Source organism: Urocitellus parryii, chromosome 6 (assembly GCF_045843805.1).
Source record: "Urocitellus parryii isolate mUroPar1 chromosome 6, mUroPar1.hap1, whole genome shotgun sequence".
Classification (NCBI taxonomy): Eukaryota; Metazoa; Chordata; class Mammalia; order Rodentia; family Sciuridae; genus Urocitellus; species Urocitellus parryii.
In genome coordinates, this window is record NC_135536.1 from 132883904 (window position 1) to 132899711 (window position 15808).

General features: G+C 54.3%; 1 protein-coding gene across 2 annotated transcripts; it reads left to right on the forward strand.

Annotated features, from left to right (window-relative positions):
- Positions 1 to 3249: 3249 nt before the first annotated feature.
- On the forward strand, positions 3250 to 15558 carry Furin (furin, paired basic amino acid cleaving enzyme). 2 transcript variants are annotated; one of them, XM_026388101.2, is made up of 16 exons: positions 3250 to 3374; positions 7704 to 8041; positions 8408 to 8506; positions 8620 to 8715; positions 8984 to 9112; positions 9222 to 9298; positions 9600 to 9688; positions 10203 to 10375; positions 10907 to 11119; positions 11575 to 11675; positions 11786 to 11889; positions 11984 to 12101; positions 12214 to 12393; positions 12810 to 12934; positions 13038 to 13148; positions 13377 to 15558. In XM_026388101.2, the coding sequence occupies exons 2-16, from the start codon at positions 7865 to 7867 to the stop codon at positions 13967 to 13969; spliced, it is 2385 nt and encodes a 794-aa protein (XP_026243886.2). In that variant the 5' UTR covers positions 3250 to 3374; positions 7704 to 7864; the 3' UTR covers positions 13970 to 15558. The 2 variants fall into 2 exon arrangements, with proteins under 2 accessions (XP_026243886.2, XP_026243887.2); XM_026388102.2 differs by lacking the exons at positions 3250 to 3374; positions 7704 to 8041; positions 8408 to 8506; positions 8620 to 8715 and having other exon boundaries at positions 8986 to 9104.
- Positions 15559 to 15808: the final 250 nt, after the last annotated feature.

Below are 15808 nucleotides of genomic sequence, written 5' to 3' on the forward strand. Positions count from 1 at the left end.
TGTATGAGGCAGGGAAGTGGTTTGAGAAATAGGGACTCCCAGAGCACTGCAAGGGGACAATGGAACTGGGGAATTTAGAACTGTGATTACCCTATAGTTACTAAGGAGTCTCATGCATTAGCTGCAAATTCAAAGATAAAGAGAGATCTGGCTGCTGGACCCTTACTCCCAGATCCCTGCCTGGAAAGTGGGAACCCTTTTCCAGCCCCTCCTGGCCCCCAGGATTTCCCTATTAGGCAGACCCTGCTTTTCCTATCTCCAGGCTCCTACTGTCACTCCTACTAACTACTAACTGTAGTATAAAACTTATAATGCCTCACCAAAGAGGACCTTGGGCTCCTAAAGCCCCAAGTCACAAGTCCTGAGCTTTAGAGACGGCTTAGCTTCTTAGGCCCTGAGGCCTCAGATCAATCAGCTGGGAGAGATAAAGAGAACTATACCTGCTTCAGAGAGATAAAGGCAGAAGTTCTCAGCTGGGGCAGCTGATTCTCTCCAGAGGTATCTCAGAGAGTGGCTTCCAAATCTTTTCTAGGCAGAATTGTTGCAAAATACAATCTTCTGGGAAACCCCAGAATGTGAGAAGGACCAGAGTGGACAGGCTTTGGGTGAAGCAGGGCAGGTGCTTACCTGCTCAATACCTCCTCTTCCCGCCCCCTAATGATGCACCTTTGAGCAACATAGTTTAATGAATTCTATCTTTATGCCAAAGGCATGATTGGAAGAACAAGCTGGCAGAAGAAATGGGGAAACTGCATAGCCCCTGTCTGAGTGGCAGCCTTTTGGTCCTTCCTTCTCCAAAAACCCATAGCAGCTTGCCTGGGACCAACTCCCAGATGGATAGGGCAACTGAGGTAGCCTGTAGTGCTTTCTTTCTCAGCTGACCTTTCTTCTAGGCTACAGAACACAAAGGAAGGGCACTGGGGGACTCCCATGTGAAGTGAGGCCAGCCCTGTCCCTATTTCCCCTCAATGGGGTTCTCTTGCTCATAGCCTGAGGAAGAACTGTGACTCACTTCCTGCCTCAGTCTCACTATAGGAGTATTGTTCTTCCAACTGTGGCTGGTGATGGTATGGGCTACCCCAAGGTTGCCCCTAGAAGTTTTGACTCCTTGTGGGCGGGAAGTCCCCAAACTGGGAGTCAAACAGATTTATGGATTTACCAACTTATCTCCTAGCTCTGAGGACCCCTACATTCTTAAATTTTCTGTCGTGTTTGTAAGGGTATCCCAAAAGCACCTAAACCCATTAATTGAATATTATCTCTTATTTTACAGAGGGATATGGGGGCTCTGAGGAGTTAAGGTGGCACAATACAAAACAGTGCCACAGGGACTTGAACTCCAGTTCGCTGGTTGATCTTTCACATGAGTGATTTTAAGAATATTATTTAACTTCTCTGGGACTGTTTCCTCCTCTGTCAAATGTAGTTCATGATGCATAAAAGGCTCCTAATGGAAACAGGACATGGGGGTATATGACTATAGTCCCAGCTGCTTGGGAGGCTGAGGCAGGAGAATTGCAAGAACAGGGCAAGCCTGTGCAATTACACAAGACCTTGTCTCAAAATAAGAAGAGCTGGAATGTAGCTCGATGGTAGAGCATTTGCTTGGCCCTTGGTTCAATCCCCATTACCACAAAAATAAAACAAAAAAACATTGTGAAGCGGATACATGCATGTAATCCCAGCTACTTGGGCAGCTACTGGGGAGGCAAATCGCAGTTCCAGCTAGCCTGGGCAATTTAGCAATACCCTACCTCAAAATAAAATTAAATACAAGCTCCTGAAGGTAAACAGTACCTTACCTATCTCATGAGGTTTGTGGTGAGAAGAGTTAATACATGGAACTGGCTTAGAATGGTGCCTGGCTCCGGGTAAGCACTCCGTGGCATTTGTTTTTATCATTATCCGGGAACCTTTGTGAAGGAGGTGACAGGATAGCACTCTGCTGCCAGGTTATCTCACAGGGAGCAGGAAAGGATGGACAGAGGCTGCTCCACGACCTTGGAATAACCCAGCCTGGGAAGCTCTTGGCCACATTTTCCCTCTTTTCTTTCTCAGCTCAAGCAGTGTCCACCTCAGCCAAGTAGCACAGACGTTTTTTAGGGCAGGAACCCAGGGAGGGAGAGGCTTCAGCTGGTATATTTCAAGTAGCTTGGATTCAGGCTCACTAAAACCCCAGGTCTCTTCCAGGATCCAAAGCCTGCTAGTTGTGGGATTTAGGGCAAATTATTTAAACTTCGTACACCTCAGTTTCCTTATCAGTAAAATGGGATTAATAACGTCAGTCTGAGAAAGGATTATGTGGATTAATAATATACCTAAGGAAGAGATAATCTTATATCACTGGCCAAGTGCCTGGCATGTCGTTGGTGTGTGTGTGTGTGGGGGGGAATTAAAAGATGGGTTACTTCTGCTTATGTATCCACCTGTCCAAACACAAGCAAATAAAATCATGACTCCTCTAACAGGCCACGAGGTTTGTCTTGCCGCTGGGAGACAGGACCTTCAAGTGGCATGCCCCAGGTCTGCCATCCCAGGCCCCTTCACCCGGTCATGCCCAAACTCAGGACTCAGGAAGAGCTGGGGAAGCGGGGAAGGGCTGGGGTGGGGGTGGAGGTGGGGAGAACGCCAGCTTCCCAGAGTCCTGCCGAGGCTGGGTTCGGAATGACTCCCCAGACCCTTCCCTTCCCATCCCCTCAAGAGGGTTCCGAGTTCGGGTGTCCACAACCAGCTGCCCAGGGAGCTCGCGGTACGAAGAGCCGAACCCGGGGGCAGAGACGGGGACTATGAGGCCTAGGGGGGGCGCGCTGGCGACCGTGAGGGCTTTGGGATCACCGGCCCCACGTCCTACCTGCCCCTACCGGGAGCCAGAGGCAGCGGGCGCCCCAGAAGGCCGCAGGGCCGGGCGTGCAGGGTCGCGCGGCGCTCGCACTCCGAACGCGGGCCCGGGCTGGGCTGCATGCGCTGCATGGGCTGGGCTGCGCGGCGGGCCGGCAGCGGCGGCGGCGGCGGCGGCGGCGGCGGCGGCCGGGGTAGCGCGGAGGTGGCGCCGCGAGGGGGAGGGGCGCGGCGGCGGAGGAGGAGGAGCCCGGGCCGCCGCCGCCGCCGTGACAGCGGCCCGAGTAAACAAGCCGCGCCGCCGCGGCCCGGCCGCTGCCCCCGCCCGAGCCGGAGCGAGGCCGAGCCCTGCCCTGGTCGCCGGCCGGGCCGAGGCCGCGCCGCCGCGCCTCCCCGCCTCCGCACCGTGACGCTGCTGCTGGCGCGGGGACCGCGCCGAGCCCAGGCCCCCGCCGCCGGGCTCTCCGCTCGGCCGAGGGGCGCCTGAGCCGCCGCGGCGCTCGCCTGGAAAAGTTTCCCCGCCCGGGCTCCCCAGGGTAAGCAGTGAGGGCGCGGGGCCCGGGGCCCAGGGAGGTAGCGCGCCGCGGTGCCGGGCCCGCGGGGAGCCGTTCAGGCCGGGCCACTCTGCCCCAGGAGAGCGAGCTCCGCGGCCCGGGCGCCCCGGCGGGGAAGAATCGAGGGCGCTGGTGTCGGGGTAGCCCTGACCCGGGCCCTTGCTGCCCGCCCGGCTTTGGGAACTGGCTCCGGGGCCGGTCCGGAGGTGGAGCCACGGGGACCAGGAAGGGCGCTCCGTAGCCCACCTGAGCGCCCGGGCCCCGGCCCTGGTCCCTGCCCGTGCCGGTACTTTTCCGCTTGGGGCCGGGGCGAGCCCTCTGACCCCAGGAAGCGCCTGCGGGGCCTCTGCTGGGGGCGGGATGGGGAGAGAGAATTCCGGAGGCGCTGGGTGCTCCCGCCTCCCCGCGGTCCTCCGGGGCCGCCGCCGGCTCGCCCACTCCGCGGCTGGGGAGGGCCTGCGTCCCGCCGGGAGAGGGGAGGAGCGGAGCGGCAATTCGTGAGGTTGAGGAGATCATTCACGCTGGAGCCTTGCCTCAGTCCGCACACCTGTGTGGTGGGCGCACTCAGGTGCGGGATTCGGGGATGCTGGCAGGCCGGCTCAGGTAGGTTCCGGGGCTGCTTCCTCCCGAGGCCTGGTGGAGGCCCCTGCTGTCCCCGTGGGGTGGCTAGACCAAGGGGCGGCCCAATTCCCAGACAGGTCTGACGGCAATCGCTTGTCTGGTCAGTACCTGCTTTCCCATCACCCACACCCCTTTTCCCCGCGGGGGCAGACCCTCATCTACTTGAGAGTGTTGGGATGTGAGGGGAATCCAGGTGATGTGCTCTTAATGAGGGCTGGGCAGCTTCTGGCCAGGTGTGGACACAGCATAGGAGAGTAGTCAAGCTTGCCCCAACTTAACCAGAGCAGCCCTAGCTAGGTTTACTATTACCTATACTGGGCTTCCACATAAGATTTGATTTTTTTTTTTTAATAGAGAATTCTGTGGCTTTAAAAAAAGTTTGAAAACCTCTCGTCTAACAGTTTTTACCACCAAGGAAACTGAGGCCCAGACAGAGGAAGTGACTTGTATAAGATCACACAGCAAATACTAGCTGAGCAGGAACTGTAGTCAGAATTTCTTGGGAGCCTCCCAGTGCCTGTAACAGGACCTGGCTGGGGTCTTTGATGGAAAGAGAAATCTGATTGGATTTTCCAGTGGCCCTCAGTGGCTTGCTCTGTGGTTGTGTGGGAACCAGACCTCCAGTGCCTGGAAAACAGCAGCCCAACCTGAGGTAGGTGCAGTTCAGGTGCAGTGGGGTAACCATCTGTGTTGGGAAAGTCTGAGACTGGAGAAATGGGCTCTGCCCAAGAACAACAGTCAGAACGAGCACCCACATCTCTCTCTGGTCAATCCTGGAGCTCAGGTCCATGTGAGACCCATCACTAGGGGACAGAAATACAGCAAGCCTCAGAGTTTAAGACCACTGGGACTCAGAGGGTGAGTCAAAGATGGGGGTGGGGAGAAGCCCATTCATTCACTGTTCTCAGCTCCTGCTCTTTGTGTGTGTGGGGTAGGGGGGTCCTTCCTGTGTCCTGGATGCTAAGACAGAACTGTCTGCAGGTCTTTGTGGCTCTCAAAGCCATAAGGATACCTTACTATGGCTGAAGACGCTAGGTAGAGGATTGGTAGGCTCTCTTTCTTGGAGTCTGTTTAGTTGTGCCTGAAGCCTGCTTTCTTTCTGGGTGCTGCAAGGTAATTAGATAGTTGGTTAATCATCTTTAACACCAAGCAGCTGCATCTCCATCTACAGTGTGCTGGAATCTGGGCTAGACCCAGATGAATTCAGCCTTAGATTTGAAGGCCCATAGCACTGTGGTCAGTGTCTCTTTACATGACATCTGGATCCAAGAGGCAGCTGTGTGGCAAGAAGTGGAGAAGATCTCAGCTACTTGGAAGGCTGAGGCATGAGGATCACAAGTATAAAGCCGGCCTTGGCAACTTCACAAGATTCTGTCTCAAAAAATAAAATAGGCTAGGGATATAGCTCAGTGGTAGAGTATATTTGGGTTCAATCCCTAGTATACCCCCCCTCCCACGTCGGGGGAGGAAGAGACCCAGTTCCCATATGGCTGTGCCCCCTGGGCCCCATATCCTTTTATTTTTATTTAAATTTTATTTTTAGTTTTAGAGATTGAACACAGAGGCACTTTACCCCTGAGACACATCCCCAGTCCTTTTTCTTTTTAAATATTTTGAGACAGTTTCTGGCTAAATTGTTGAGGCTCACCTCAAATTTGTGATTCTCTTGCCTCAGCCCCCTGAGTTGCTGGGATTACAGGCATGTGCCACTGAGCCTGGCCCCACATTCTTTTAAATGGGGCCTCAGGGTCCCTCCACTCCCAGGGACTGGGACATGCTTCAGCTGCCCAAAGCTTAATGGAGCTGTGGCTCCCAGGCTTATCATGGAGCCCTGTGGGCTCTGCCCATCAGGGGTGTGGAGAAGCTGCATTGTAGATGTCTCCTGCCATCAGCTGTCAGGTTATTTTGGTGTAAACTGAAAATACTCCAGGAATTATGTGGAGTCCCCCACCCCCGCCCCCAGCCTGCCTGGTGGGACTACAGCAGCCAGAGAGGCTGGTTGTGGCTGTGACAGCCCCTGAAGAAACAAGGGGTTCCCAGTGTCTAGCCTGCCTGCCCAGCTTCCCAGGGCCTGTGTGAGCTGGGGTACCTTCATTTGCCATCTGGCAGTATGGCCTCCTTTGGGGCTGGGCCAAGGGTATGGTAGGGGCATGGGGCCCTGTGAGCAGGCACAAAAGTGACTCAAGGAACTTGGCACTGAGACAGGGTACCCCCAGCAGCCCAACTGAGACTACCCTAACTGCTGCCCACCCCAGGAGCTTGGCTTCTGGTTAGTCAGGGTCCCTGTATGGGGACAGTTATGTGGCCCCAGGCACAGAGGTCCCGCTGTCTGTTTGCTGAAGGAGGAAAAACAACACATGGACTATTGATTCAGCCTCACCTTGGCGCTCCTGGCTCGGCAGCCAGTGTTTGCCCTGGCTGCCCAGCTCAGATTACACAAGGTGGTGGGCCTGGAGCAAGCAAGGGGGTGGCTGGGAGCCCCCAGACAAGGCAGGGCTGGGAAGCCCCCGAGTTCCCCAGGAAACAGTAAAAAGAGCCTGGGCACCCTGACTTTGCAGATGGCTGCCATCTCAGCCTTAGAGAGAGGTGAAGCCTGGGGGATCTCCTGTGCTCCAAGCATGTCCTCCCAGGCTCCATCCCAACTTGGGTTGACCATTTTTCCTCCCAGGAACTGTGGGCTTTGTGAGTAACTCCCTCCGGCTGAATCTGTTTTGCTGAATCAGGAAACTCTAGTGAGTTTGGTAGACCCTGTTCATTTAAAAACCTTTAAAAAGCCAACATTTTTATTCCTTTATAAAATACACCTCGCTATTGTTGATAATATACAATGATACAAAGAAGGAAATACCAGTTACTTGAAATTGTCTTCATCTTGAGAGAACCATTGTTAACATTTTGGCGTGTGTCCTTCCAGATTTTGTTTTGGGTTATGTATAAATATGCATGTATAAATAGTTTTTTTAAAAAAACAAAATAAGATTGTGTGTACATACTGCTTTATAGTGTATCTTTTTAAATTTGATTATGGTGAATTTTTATTTGTTGTTTCTGATTTTGAGGAAAAAAAGGAACTCAAAACTTGATATTCTTTCTTCATCCCACTTCTGTTCCCTGGTTGCGAAAGAAGGAGATGTATGTGGGGATGGAGCTAGGGCTCAGAGCGCTCGCCTAGCACGTACAAGGAGCTGGGTTCTACCCTCAGCACCACATAAAAATAAATAAATAAAATAAAGGTATTGTGTCCAGTTACAACTAAAAAATAAATATTAAAAAAAAAGAAAGAGATGTGTGTGTATAGGGTGGTTCATGTGTCAGTTTATTACACTGACCTTGGAGGGGTAGATTTCTTCAGGGGTTTTTTGGTTTAACTCCTTTCTCCTCCACTAGCACCCACACCCTCTTTCTTGTACTAGGGACTGAACCCAGGTGTGCTTTACCACTGAGCTATACCTCCAGACATTTTTATTTTTTGAGAGATAGTGTCTTCCTAAGTTGCTGAGGCTTGCCTCAAACTTGGAATCCTCCTGCCTCAGCCTCTCAAGTAGCTTTAATTACAGGTGTATGTCACTACCCCTGGTTTCCCAGAGCCTCTTTTAGGCCCAGATTGAGCCATGGGGTAGAAAGGGCAGCCTTAGGCATGTGGCTGAGGAGGGACTGACTCTTTCCCCCTTTTTCCCCTGTTCCTCTCAGAGCCGGCAGCCCTCATTCTCCTCCACAGCCCTGCCCATCTCGGCTCCATGCCCCCACCAGTCAGCCCCGGGTCACAGGCAGTGAGCAAGCACGTGGAAGCTAAAGCCCTGTGACCAGGCCAAGGAGACGGGAGCTCTGGGGTTCCAGCCTCCTGCCGCCCCATGGAGCTGAGGCCCTGGTTGCTATGGGTGGTAGCAGCAGCAGGAGTCTTGGTGCTGCTGACAGCTAATGCCCGTGGCCAGAAGGTGTTCACCAACACGTGGGCTGTGCACATTCCTGGAGGCCTAGCCGTGGCTGATAGCGTGGCACGAAAACATGGGTTCCACAACCTGGGCCAGGTAGGTGTGTCCTGGCCTGCTGGCCTAGGCACAGGACATTGCCTAGGGGTGAAGACAGAACAGTGATTCTGACACCAGAGGACTGAAACAATTGGGCTTATCTTCTCAGGGTACCTAGGTAGTAGGCAAGTTCTGGGTGGCCAGTGGGATAGAAGCAGTGGCTTGTCCTACCTGTGGGCTTTTGGCATAGGTTGCTCAATCAGCATATCCAGTGAGGGCAAAGTCCCCTGCTTGTTCTTGCAGGGTCCTGGGCAGGAAGCAGATGCCCTACCACCCACTGCTGTTATGAGCCTCCCCTTCCAGCCATTGTCTACCCCCAGCCCCTGGGGACTGAAAGCCCATCTTAGTTACCCTGATCTATTACAGATTTTCGGCGACTATTACCACTTCTGGCATCGAGCAGTAACAAAGCGGTCCCTGTCACCTCACCGCTCACGGCACAGCCGACTGCAGAGGGAGCCTCAAGTGAGTATGACCATAGCCCCTCTTGTTGCCACCCTACCCTTCTCACTGTCAGGAGCTCCTCTTGCTTCCTCTCCTCACACAAGCTATATCATCTCTCCCTTGCTTCCTCCCAGGTGCTGTGGCTAGAACAACAGGTGGCAAAGCGAAGGTCCAAGCGGGATGTGTACCAGGAGCCCACAGATCCCAAGTTTCCCCAGCAATGGTACCTGGTATGTGGCCTCTGGGGGACTTGACCCCTCCAGATATGTCTAAGACTTTCTCTAATTCTTTTTCTTTCCTTTGCTGGGTGATCTTTCCTCAGCACATCCCTCCAGAGCCCTTAACATTTCACAGAGGCCATAAGATCAATAGTGACTCTTCTAGAGCTGGGATAAGTGGAGAATGAGGTTTTGGGGTGGTGAAGGGATTCTTCAAATTAGTCCTAACCTTACACAATCAACCACATCTTGTAAATAATCAGGTTGGGTGTCTTCACAGTCTGGTGTCACTCAGCGGGACCTGAATGTGAAGGAGGCCTGGGCCCAGGGCTACACAGGGCACGGCATCGTGGTCTCCATCCTGGACGATGGCATTGAGAAGAACCACCCAGACTTGGCAGGCAATTATGTGAGGAGGTGGGGGAGGGAGGCAGTAACCCCTGCTGAGGAGTATCAAGGGGACCTCATGTTCTGCCATTTGATTAGACTGCTCCTGACAATGACCACATCCTTTCCAGGATCCTGGAGCCAGCTTTGATGTCAATGACCAGGACCCTGACCCCCAGCCTCGGTACACACAGATGAATGACAATAGGTAAGAAACAGCAGGTCCCTGACCTCTGTCTCCCTTCTCCTTTCTTTCACCAAGGACATGGGCTGAGCCTAGGTGCCTAAGGCATCTTGTGCCTCATGAGCCTGAGTGCCACAGTCTTGGTCCAGTTGGAGATGGCCATAGGCCCAGTGGAGTGTGTGTGGCAGGGGTCTGTGCATACACATGGATGGTGATCATGGGTAGAGGGGTGTGCTGATCCTTCCTGCTGCTCAGGCTGCCCTGGCCTCTCTGCATCTGCTGTGGTGTGTCCATTCTGCTAATGCTCTGCTTTTGGTCCTGGCAGGCATGGTACACGGTGTGCAGGAGAAGTGGCTGCAGTGGCCAACAACGGTGTGTGTGGTGTGGGCGTGGCCTACAACGCCCGTATTGGAGGTAGGTGTGTGCCTTGGTCCCTCTATCCCATATTAGAAGTGGGAGGGCCCTTCTGGTAGGAGTGTACTCTGCTTGTTTTCCTTTTGGCCACACATGCCTCATTCCCATTGGGGATCCTTCTGACCATAGGGGTTCTTAGTAACTCAAAGAGCTGGACTCCCAGTGCTGGTGGTACTGTGGGGTGCGGTGGGTGTCTATTAGCAGGAGTCTAAATCCTGACAACCCACTCTGAGTCCTTACATGGCAGGCCTTGATCACCTCACTCTTCTGAGAACTGAGAATCTTTCTAATCCAGAATGAGAGGCTAGGGGCAGAAAGCACTGTCCTCTTCCTCTCCTTGTGTCTTTTCTTGGAAAGGCAATAGTTAGGGGCTCAGGGTTTCCCAGCACTGACCTCTACCCTCCCCTGCTCCTCTCCTGCCCCTCCCCTGGGGTGTGGGACTGGGTTTATCCCCAGAGGGGCCCGTGGTGGTGGGCCCACACAGCGTCCTTCTTCTGATCCTTTCTATGGCCAGGGGTGCGCATGCTGGATGGTGAGGTGACAGATGCAGTGGAGGCACGTTCGCTGGGCCTGAACCCCAACCACATCCACATCTACAGTGCCAGCTGGGGCCCTGAGGATGACGGCAAGACAGTGGATGGGCCAGCCCGCCTTGCTGAGGAGGCCTTCTTCCGGGGGGTTAGTCAGGTAAGGTGGGGGTCCTTGCTCAGGCCTGGAAACCAGGCCTAGCCTCTTGGGGCTGGCTGGGCATGGTTCTCTCCATAGCTCTCTTCCTTTTGTTTTTATTTACTGTGTTTATTTTTAATTGTACACAAGTGTCTTTATTAAAACATTAAGGGCTAGAGGTGTAACACAGTAGTAGAACACATGCTTTACATGTTCAAGGGCCTGGGTTTGATCCCAGCCCTATTAAAAAGAATAAAAGTAGGGAGGACAAAAAAAGCATAAGTTAAATAAAAGTCACCCATAATACTACTCCCTGGAGATCACCACTCTGAGCATTTTGGTAGTTATTCTAGTCTATTTTTATTTTGTGCACAGAGATAAATTTTGTATACATACTTATCTACCAGGGATCTCACAGGGGATGTGAGAGGTGGATCTGGATCCAGAGTTCCCGGAGAATGAGACTCTAGCCTTACCAGTCTGTAGCAGTGTCTTCAACTGAATCTCCCCTAAGTACCTATCCTGAGTGACCCCAGCCCACTTTGTCCACAGGGCCGCGGGGGGCTGGGCTCCATCTTTGTCTGGGCCTCAGGGAATGGGGGCCGGGAACATGACAGCTGCAACTGCGACGGCTACACCAACAGTATCTACACACTGTCCATCAGCAGTGCCACACAGTTCGGCAATGTGCCCTGGTACAGCGAGGCCTGCTCATCCACATTGGCCACCACCTACAGCAGTGGCAATCAGAATGAGAAGCAGATTGTGAGTCTTGCATGGGGCAGGGAGCTGGGGAAGTGAGGCTGTTATTGGCTCTGCTCAGGGTCCCCTTTTAGACCTCTCTGCCTCTCATCCCCATGTGGCTGGGTGATAGCCATTCAGGCATCATGGAATGTGAGTCGGAACCTCTCTAAGACTCTTGAGAGCTGTGAAGCTATCTGTGAATCCCTTTAGGCATGTAGAGTCTCCATAAAAACAGGCATTGCTCTCCAAGCTCTTGGTGAACCTCCTTATTCCTTGGGAAACTAAAGTCCAGAAGGGGCCATGCATTGGTCTATCCATAGCAAGTTAGTAAGACATCAGTTGCGATTGAGGTTTCTTCACCCTGGCCCACCATGCCATTGGTAGTATCCAGGGCCTGTGGACAGAAGGAAGGCAGGCAGGTTACCCTTCTAGCCCCCTGAACCCATCAAAAACCGAACACTTTTGTCTCCTGGCAGGTGACCACTGACTTGCGGCAGAAGTGCACAGAGTCTCACACAGGCACCTCAGCCTCTGCCCCCTTGGCAGCTGGCATCATTGCTCTCACCCTAGAGGCCAAGTAAGTGGATGAGGAACATCCTTGTTTCAGGGTACTATGCAGGGCAGTATTTACTATCCAGCTTTTCTCCAAAAAGATTGAATCCTGGCCTCTCCTTTCCTCCTTTGCAGTAAGAACCTCACCTGGCGGGACATGCAACATCTGGTGGTTCAGACCTCAAAGCCAGCCCATCTTAATGCTAATGACTGGGCCACCAATGGTGTGGGCCGGAAAGGTGAGGGCAGGGCAGCCCAGGGGGAGCTGGACTCCAAGGTAAGTGGAGGACATTCTCTGCCTCCCTGCTGATCCTGCCTTACTTGTCCCCACAGTGAGTCACTCATATGGCTATGGGTTATTGGACGCAGGTGCCATGGTGGCCCTGGCCCAGAACTGGACAACAGTGGCCCCCCAGAGGAAGTGTATCATTGACATCCTTACTGAACCCAAGTGAGAACTGGACCTGGGCTGGGAGGAGGCAAGTGGGGCCTGAAAGCTATAGGGGGTGCCCCCTGGTCTTTTTGGGCAAAATTGACACCCTACTGTGAAACTCTCTGCACAGGGACATTGGCAAACGGCTAGAGGTGCGCAAGACTGTGACTGCATGTCTGGGCGAGCCCAACCATATCACCCGGCTGGAGCATGCTCAGGCGCGGCTAACCCTGTCCTATAATCGCCGTGGCGACCTGGCCATCCACCTGGTCAGCCCCATGGGCACCCGCTCCACCCTCCTGGCTGCCAGGTTCTTGTCCTGTACCCTGCTCGCCCTGCCCATCCCCTCTTCTCCCTCACAGCCCACGTTCAGTCATTCACCCACACCCCTAATAATCACTATCGAATACTACTGAGGGCATTGTTGGCATTTGGGGAGGGACAGCTTTATCGTATGGGATTGCTTCATATCATAGGAATCCCTCGCTTCTACCTATTTAACATCAGTGTTGTGTTCCCTTATGAAATGCCTTTGTCCCTCTAGAGTCCCCTCGCTGAGAACATTTGGCCCCCTGGGAAACAGCCAAGCCAATAGGCATTTTCAGCCCGGCGGGATTGGTGCTGCATGGGGGGAAGGGTGTTTGGCCCATGTCTTGTCTGTTAGGTGTCACCTGGCCTGGCATCCCCCAAGGCCCTCAAATGGCTATATTCAACTCCCTCCTCCAGGCCACATGACTACTCTGCAGATGGGTTTAATGACTGGGCCTTCATGACAACCCATTCTTGGGATGAGGACCCTTCTGGCGAGTGGGTTCTGGAGATTGAAAACACCAGCGAAGCCAACAACTATGGTATAGGGGATACTTGAGTGGTGGGGAACAAGGAAAAGAGCTGGAGGGACCTGGTGTGATGCCAGTGCCCTCTAACCCTTGCTTCTTCCCCCATCTCTAACAGGGACACTGACCAAGTTCACTCTTGTACTATATGGCACAGCCCCTGAGGGGCTCCCCACACCTCCTGAGAGCAGCGGCTGCAAGACCATCACATCTAGCCAGGCCTGTGTTGGTTAGTAGTGGGTTCTATTGGGACCAGCAGGTGCACTGGGTTAGGTGAGGGACAGTGGGTGCCTGTCCTGAAGCCCCGCTCTAGGAGGATCCTAGGGACTGTGGTAATTGTGCTTGGGGCTGCAGGTCTAGGTTCACCAGGCTGCCATGGACCTGGGACTGAGGGCTTACGTGGCTCGTGGCTGTGGTCCATTTGGCTGACACTACCTTTCTCTCTCTATGCTGGCAGTGTGTGAGGAAGGCTTTTCCCTGCACCAGAAAAGCTGTGTCCAGCACTGCCCACCAGGCTTCACACCCCAAGTCCTTGATACACACTATAGCACTGAGAACGACATGGAAATCATCCGGGCCAGTGTGTGTGCCCCCTGCCATGCCTCCTGTGCCACATGCCAAGGTCCAGCCCCCACGGACTGCCTCAGCTGCCCCAGCCATGCCTCCCTGGACCCTGTGGAGCAGACGTGCTCCAGGCAAAGCCAGAGCAGCCGCGAGTCCCCTGAACAGCAGCAACCACCAGGGCTGTCCCCAGAGGTGGAGGCAGAGCCACGGCTGCAGGCTGGGCTGTTGCCCTCTCACCTGCCTGAGGTGGTGGCTGGCCTCAGCTGCGCCTTCATTGTGCTGGTCTTCGTCACTGTCTTCCTGGTCCTGCAACTACGTTCAGGCTTCAGCTTTCGGGGGGTGAAGGTGTACACCATGGACCGTGGCCTCATCTCCTACAAGGGGCTCCCCCCTGAAGCCTGGCAGGAGGAGTGCCCATCAGACTCAGAGGAAGATGAGGGCCGGGGCGAGAGGACCGCCTTTATCAAAGACCAGAGCGCCCTTTGACGAGCCCACTGCCCGCCCCTTCAAGCCAATCCCTTCCTTGGGCACTTTTTAATTCACCAAAGTATTTTTTTATCTTGGGACTGGGTTTGGACCCCAGCTGGGAGGCAAGAGGGGCAGAAACTGCTTCCTATCCAATCCTTGGGCCCACCTAGCTGCCCAAGGTAGGGCCCCAGGACCAGCTGGGGACAGGGGAGGGCCTCACCTTACCCCCAGCACCCCTCCATGTGGAGAAAGGAGTGAAACCTTTAGGGCAGCTTTTCAAGGCCTAGGCCCCAGCCGGAGTTCTTGCGGAGTGAAGAGAGGCAGTCCTTTTGGGGATTCACGACCCAGGCTGCAGCTCTTGCCCCTTCCCTGTCCCTCTAAAGCAATAATGGTCCCCATCCAGGCAGCAGGGAGGCTGGCCTAAGAGGTATTTGAAGGAGAGGTCACCTCACCAAGGGCTTTTGCATCCCCAATCCTGTCCCGCTCCTCTGGTGAGCCTCAGCAGAAGTGGCAATCATAGGAAGGGACCAAGGCGAGGCAGGCACTTCCAGGTGTGCACATGTGTGTGTCCCCTGCCTCTATGCTATAGGCCTCTACAACAGCTGGCTGTCAGGCTGAGCCAGGCTGGTATGGGCCATGGCTGCAGCTTGGGGCGGGGGGAGCCCATGCTGGTGTCCTGACCACCCTCTTATCTCCAACACCCTCCCCTCCCACCAGGGCCCAAGTCCCTGTTTTCTGAGCCCGGAGCTGCCTGGGCTGTTGGCACTCACAGTCCCGGAGCCCCTGGGTGGGTGGTGGGGAGGGACGGTGGCCCAGCCGGCCTCTTCCGCCTCCCACCCAATGCTGCTTTCCCCTGTGGGGATCTCAGGAGCTGTTTGAGGATATATTTTCACTTTGTGATTATTTCACTTTAGATGCTGATTTTTTTTTTTTTTGTATTTTTAATGGGGGTAGCAGCTGGACCACACCCACCTTCTCACACTCATCTTCTCACACCCACGTCCACCCTGCTCTTCCCCTGGCTGCCCAGCTCTTGAGGTGTAGGGGCTGCAGCATGTTGCTGAGGAGTGAGAAGTAGCTGAGCCCCAAGTCTTAAAGAGACAGGCCAGCCAGTTGGGCTCTAGGAAAAGGGGTCAGGGTGGAAGGGGCAGGCTGACATCTGTGTTTCAAATGGGGCTTGTGCCAAGGCTGATGGGTCATTGGCTCTCCAAGTGCCAGGGGTGGGCAGGTGGTGGCACCTAAGCCCCCTCCAACACTGTGCCCTAGCGGAGAAAGCACTGACCTGTTATGCCCCCCCAAGCCACCTCTTCTGACGTGCCTTTTGCACCCCTTCCATTAGGACAATCAGTCCCCTCCCATTTGGGAGCCCCATTTTCTTTCCCCTAGCCCTTCCAGGTACCCAGTCACCTGCCCAGGGGTGCCCCCTCCTCTCCCATCCCCCTACCCTAGTGGCCAGCCCGGCTGGTTTTGTAAGATACTGGGTTGGTGCACAGTGATTTTTTTTTCCTTGTAATTTAAACAGGCCCAGCATTGTTGGTTCTATTTAATGGACACGAGATAATGTTAGAAGTTTTAAAGTGATTAAACGTGCAGACTATGCAAATCAGGCCTGTCCTCCGGTGTGGTGATATATTTCTTCCCAGGATCACTGGCTGTGTCCTGGCTGGGGAAATGGGATCTGGATTGGAGGCCATTTAGGCCTACTGATGGCCTGCCTGCCTGCCTGTAGGTAGGCCTGTGTCAGAAGGCCAGGGACTTTAGGGCCTCCTGCACAGATAAATGCACCAGGGCAGCCCTGTCCTCCTCCACCCCCAAGAGGAAGCTGGAGACAAGCCCCAGGGTGTAGGGCAAGTGACT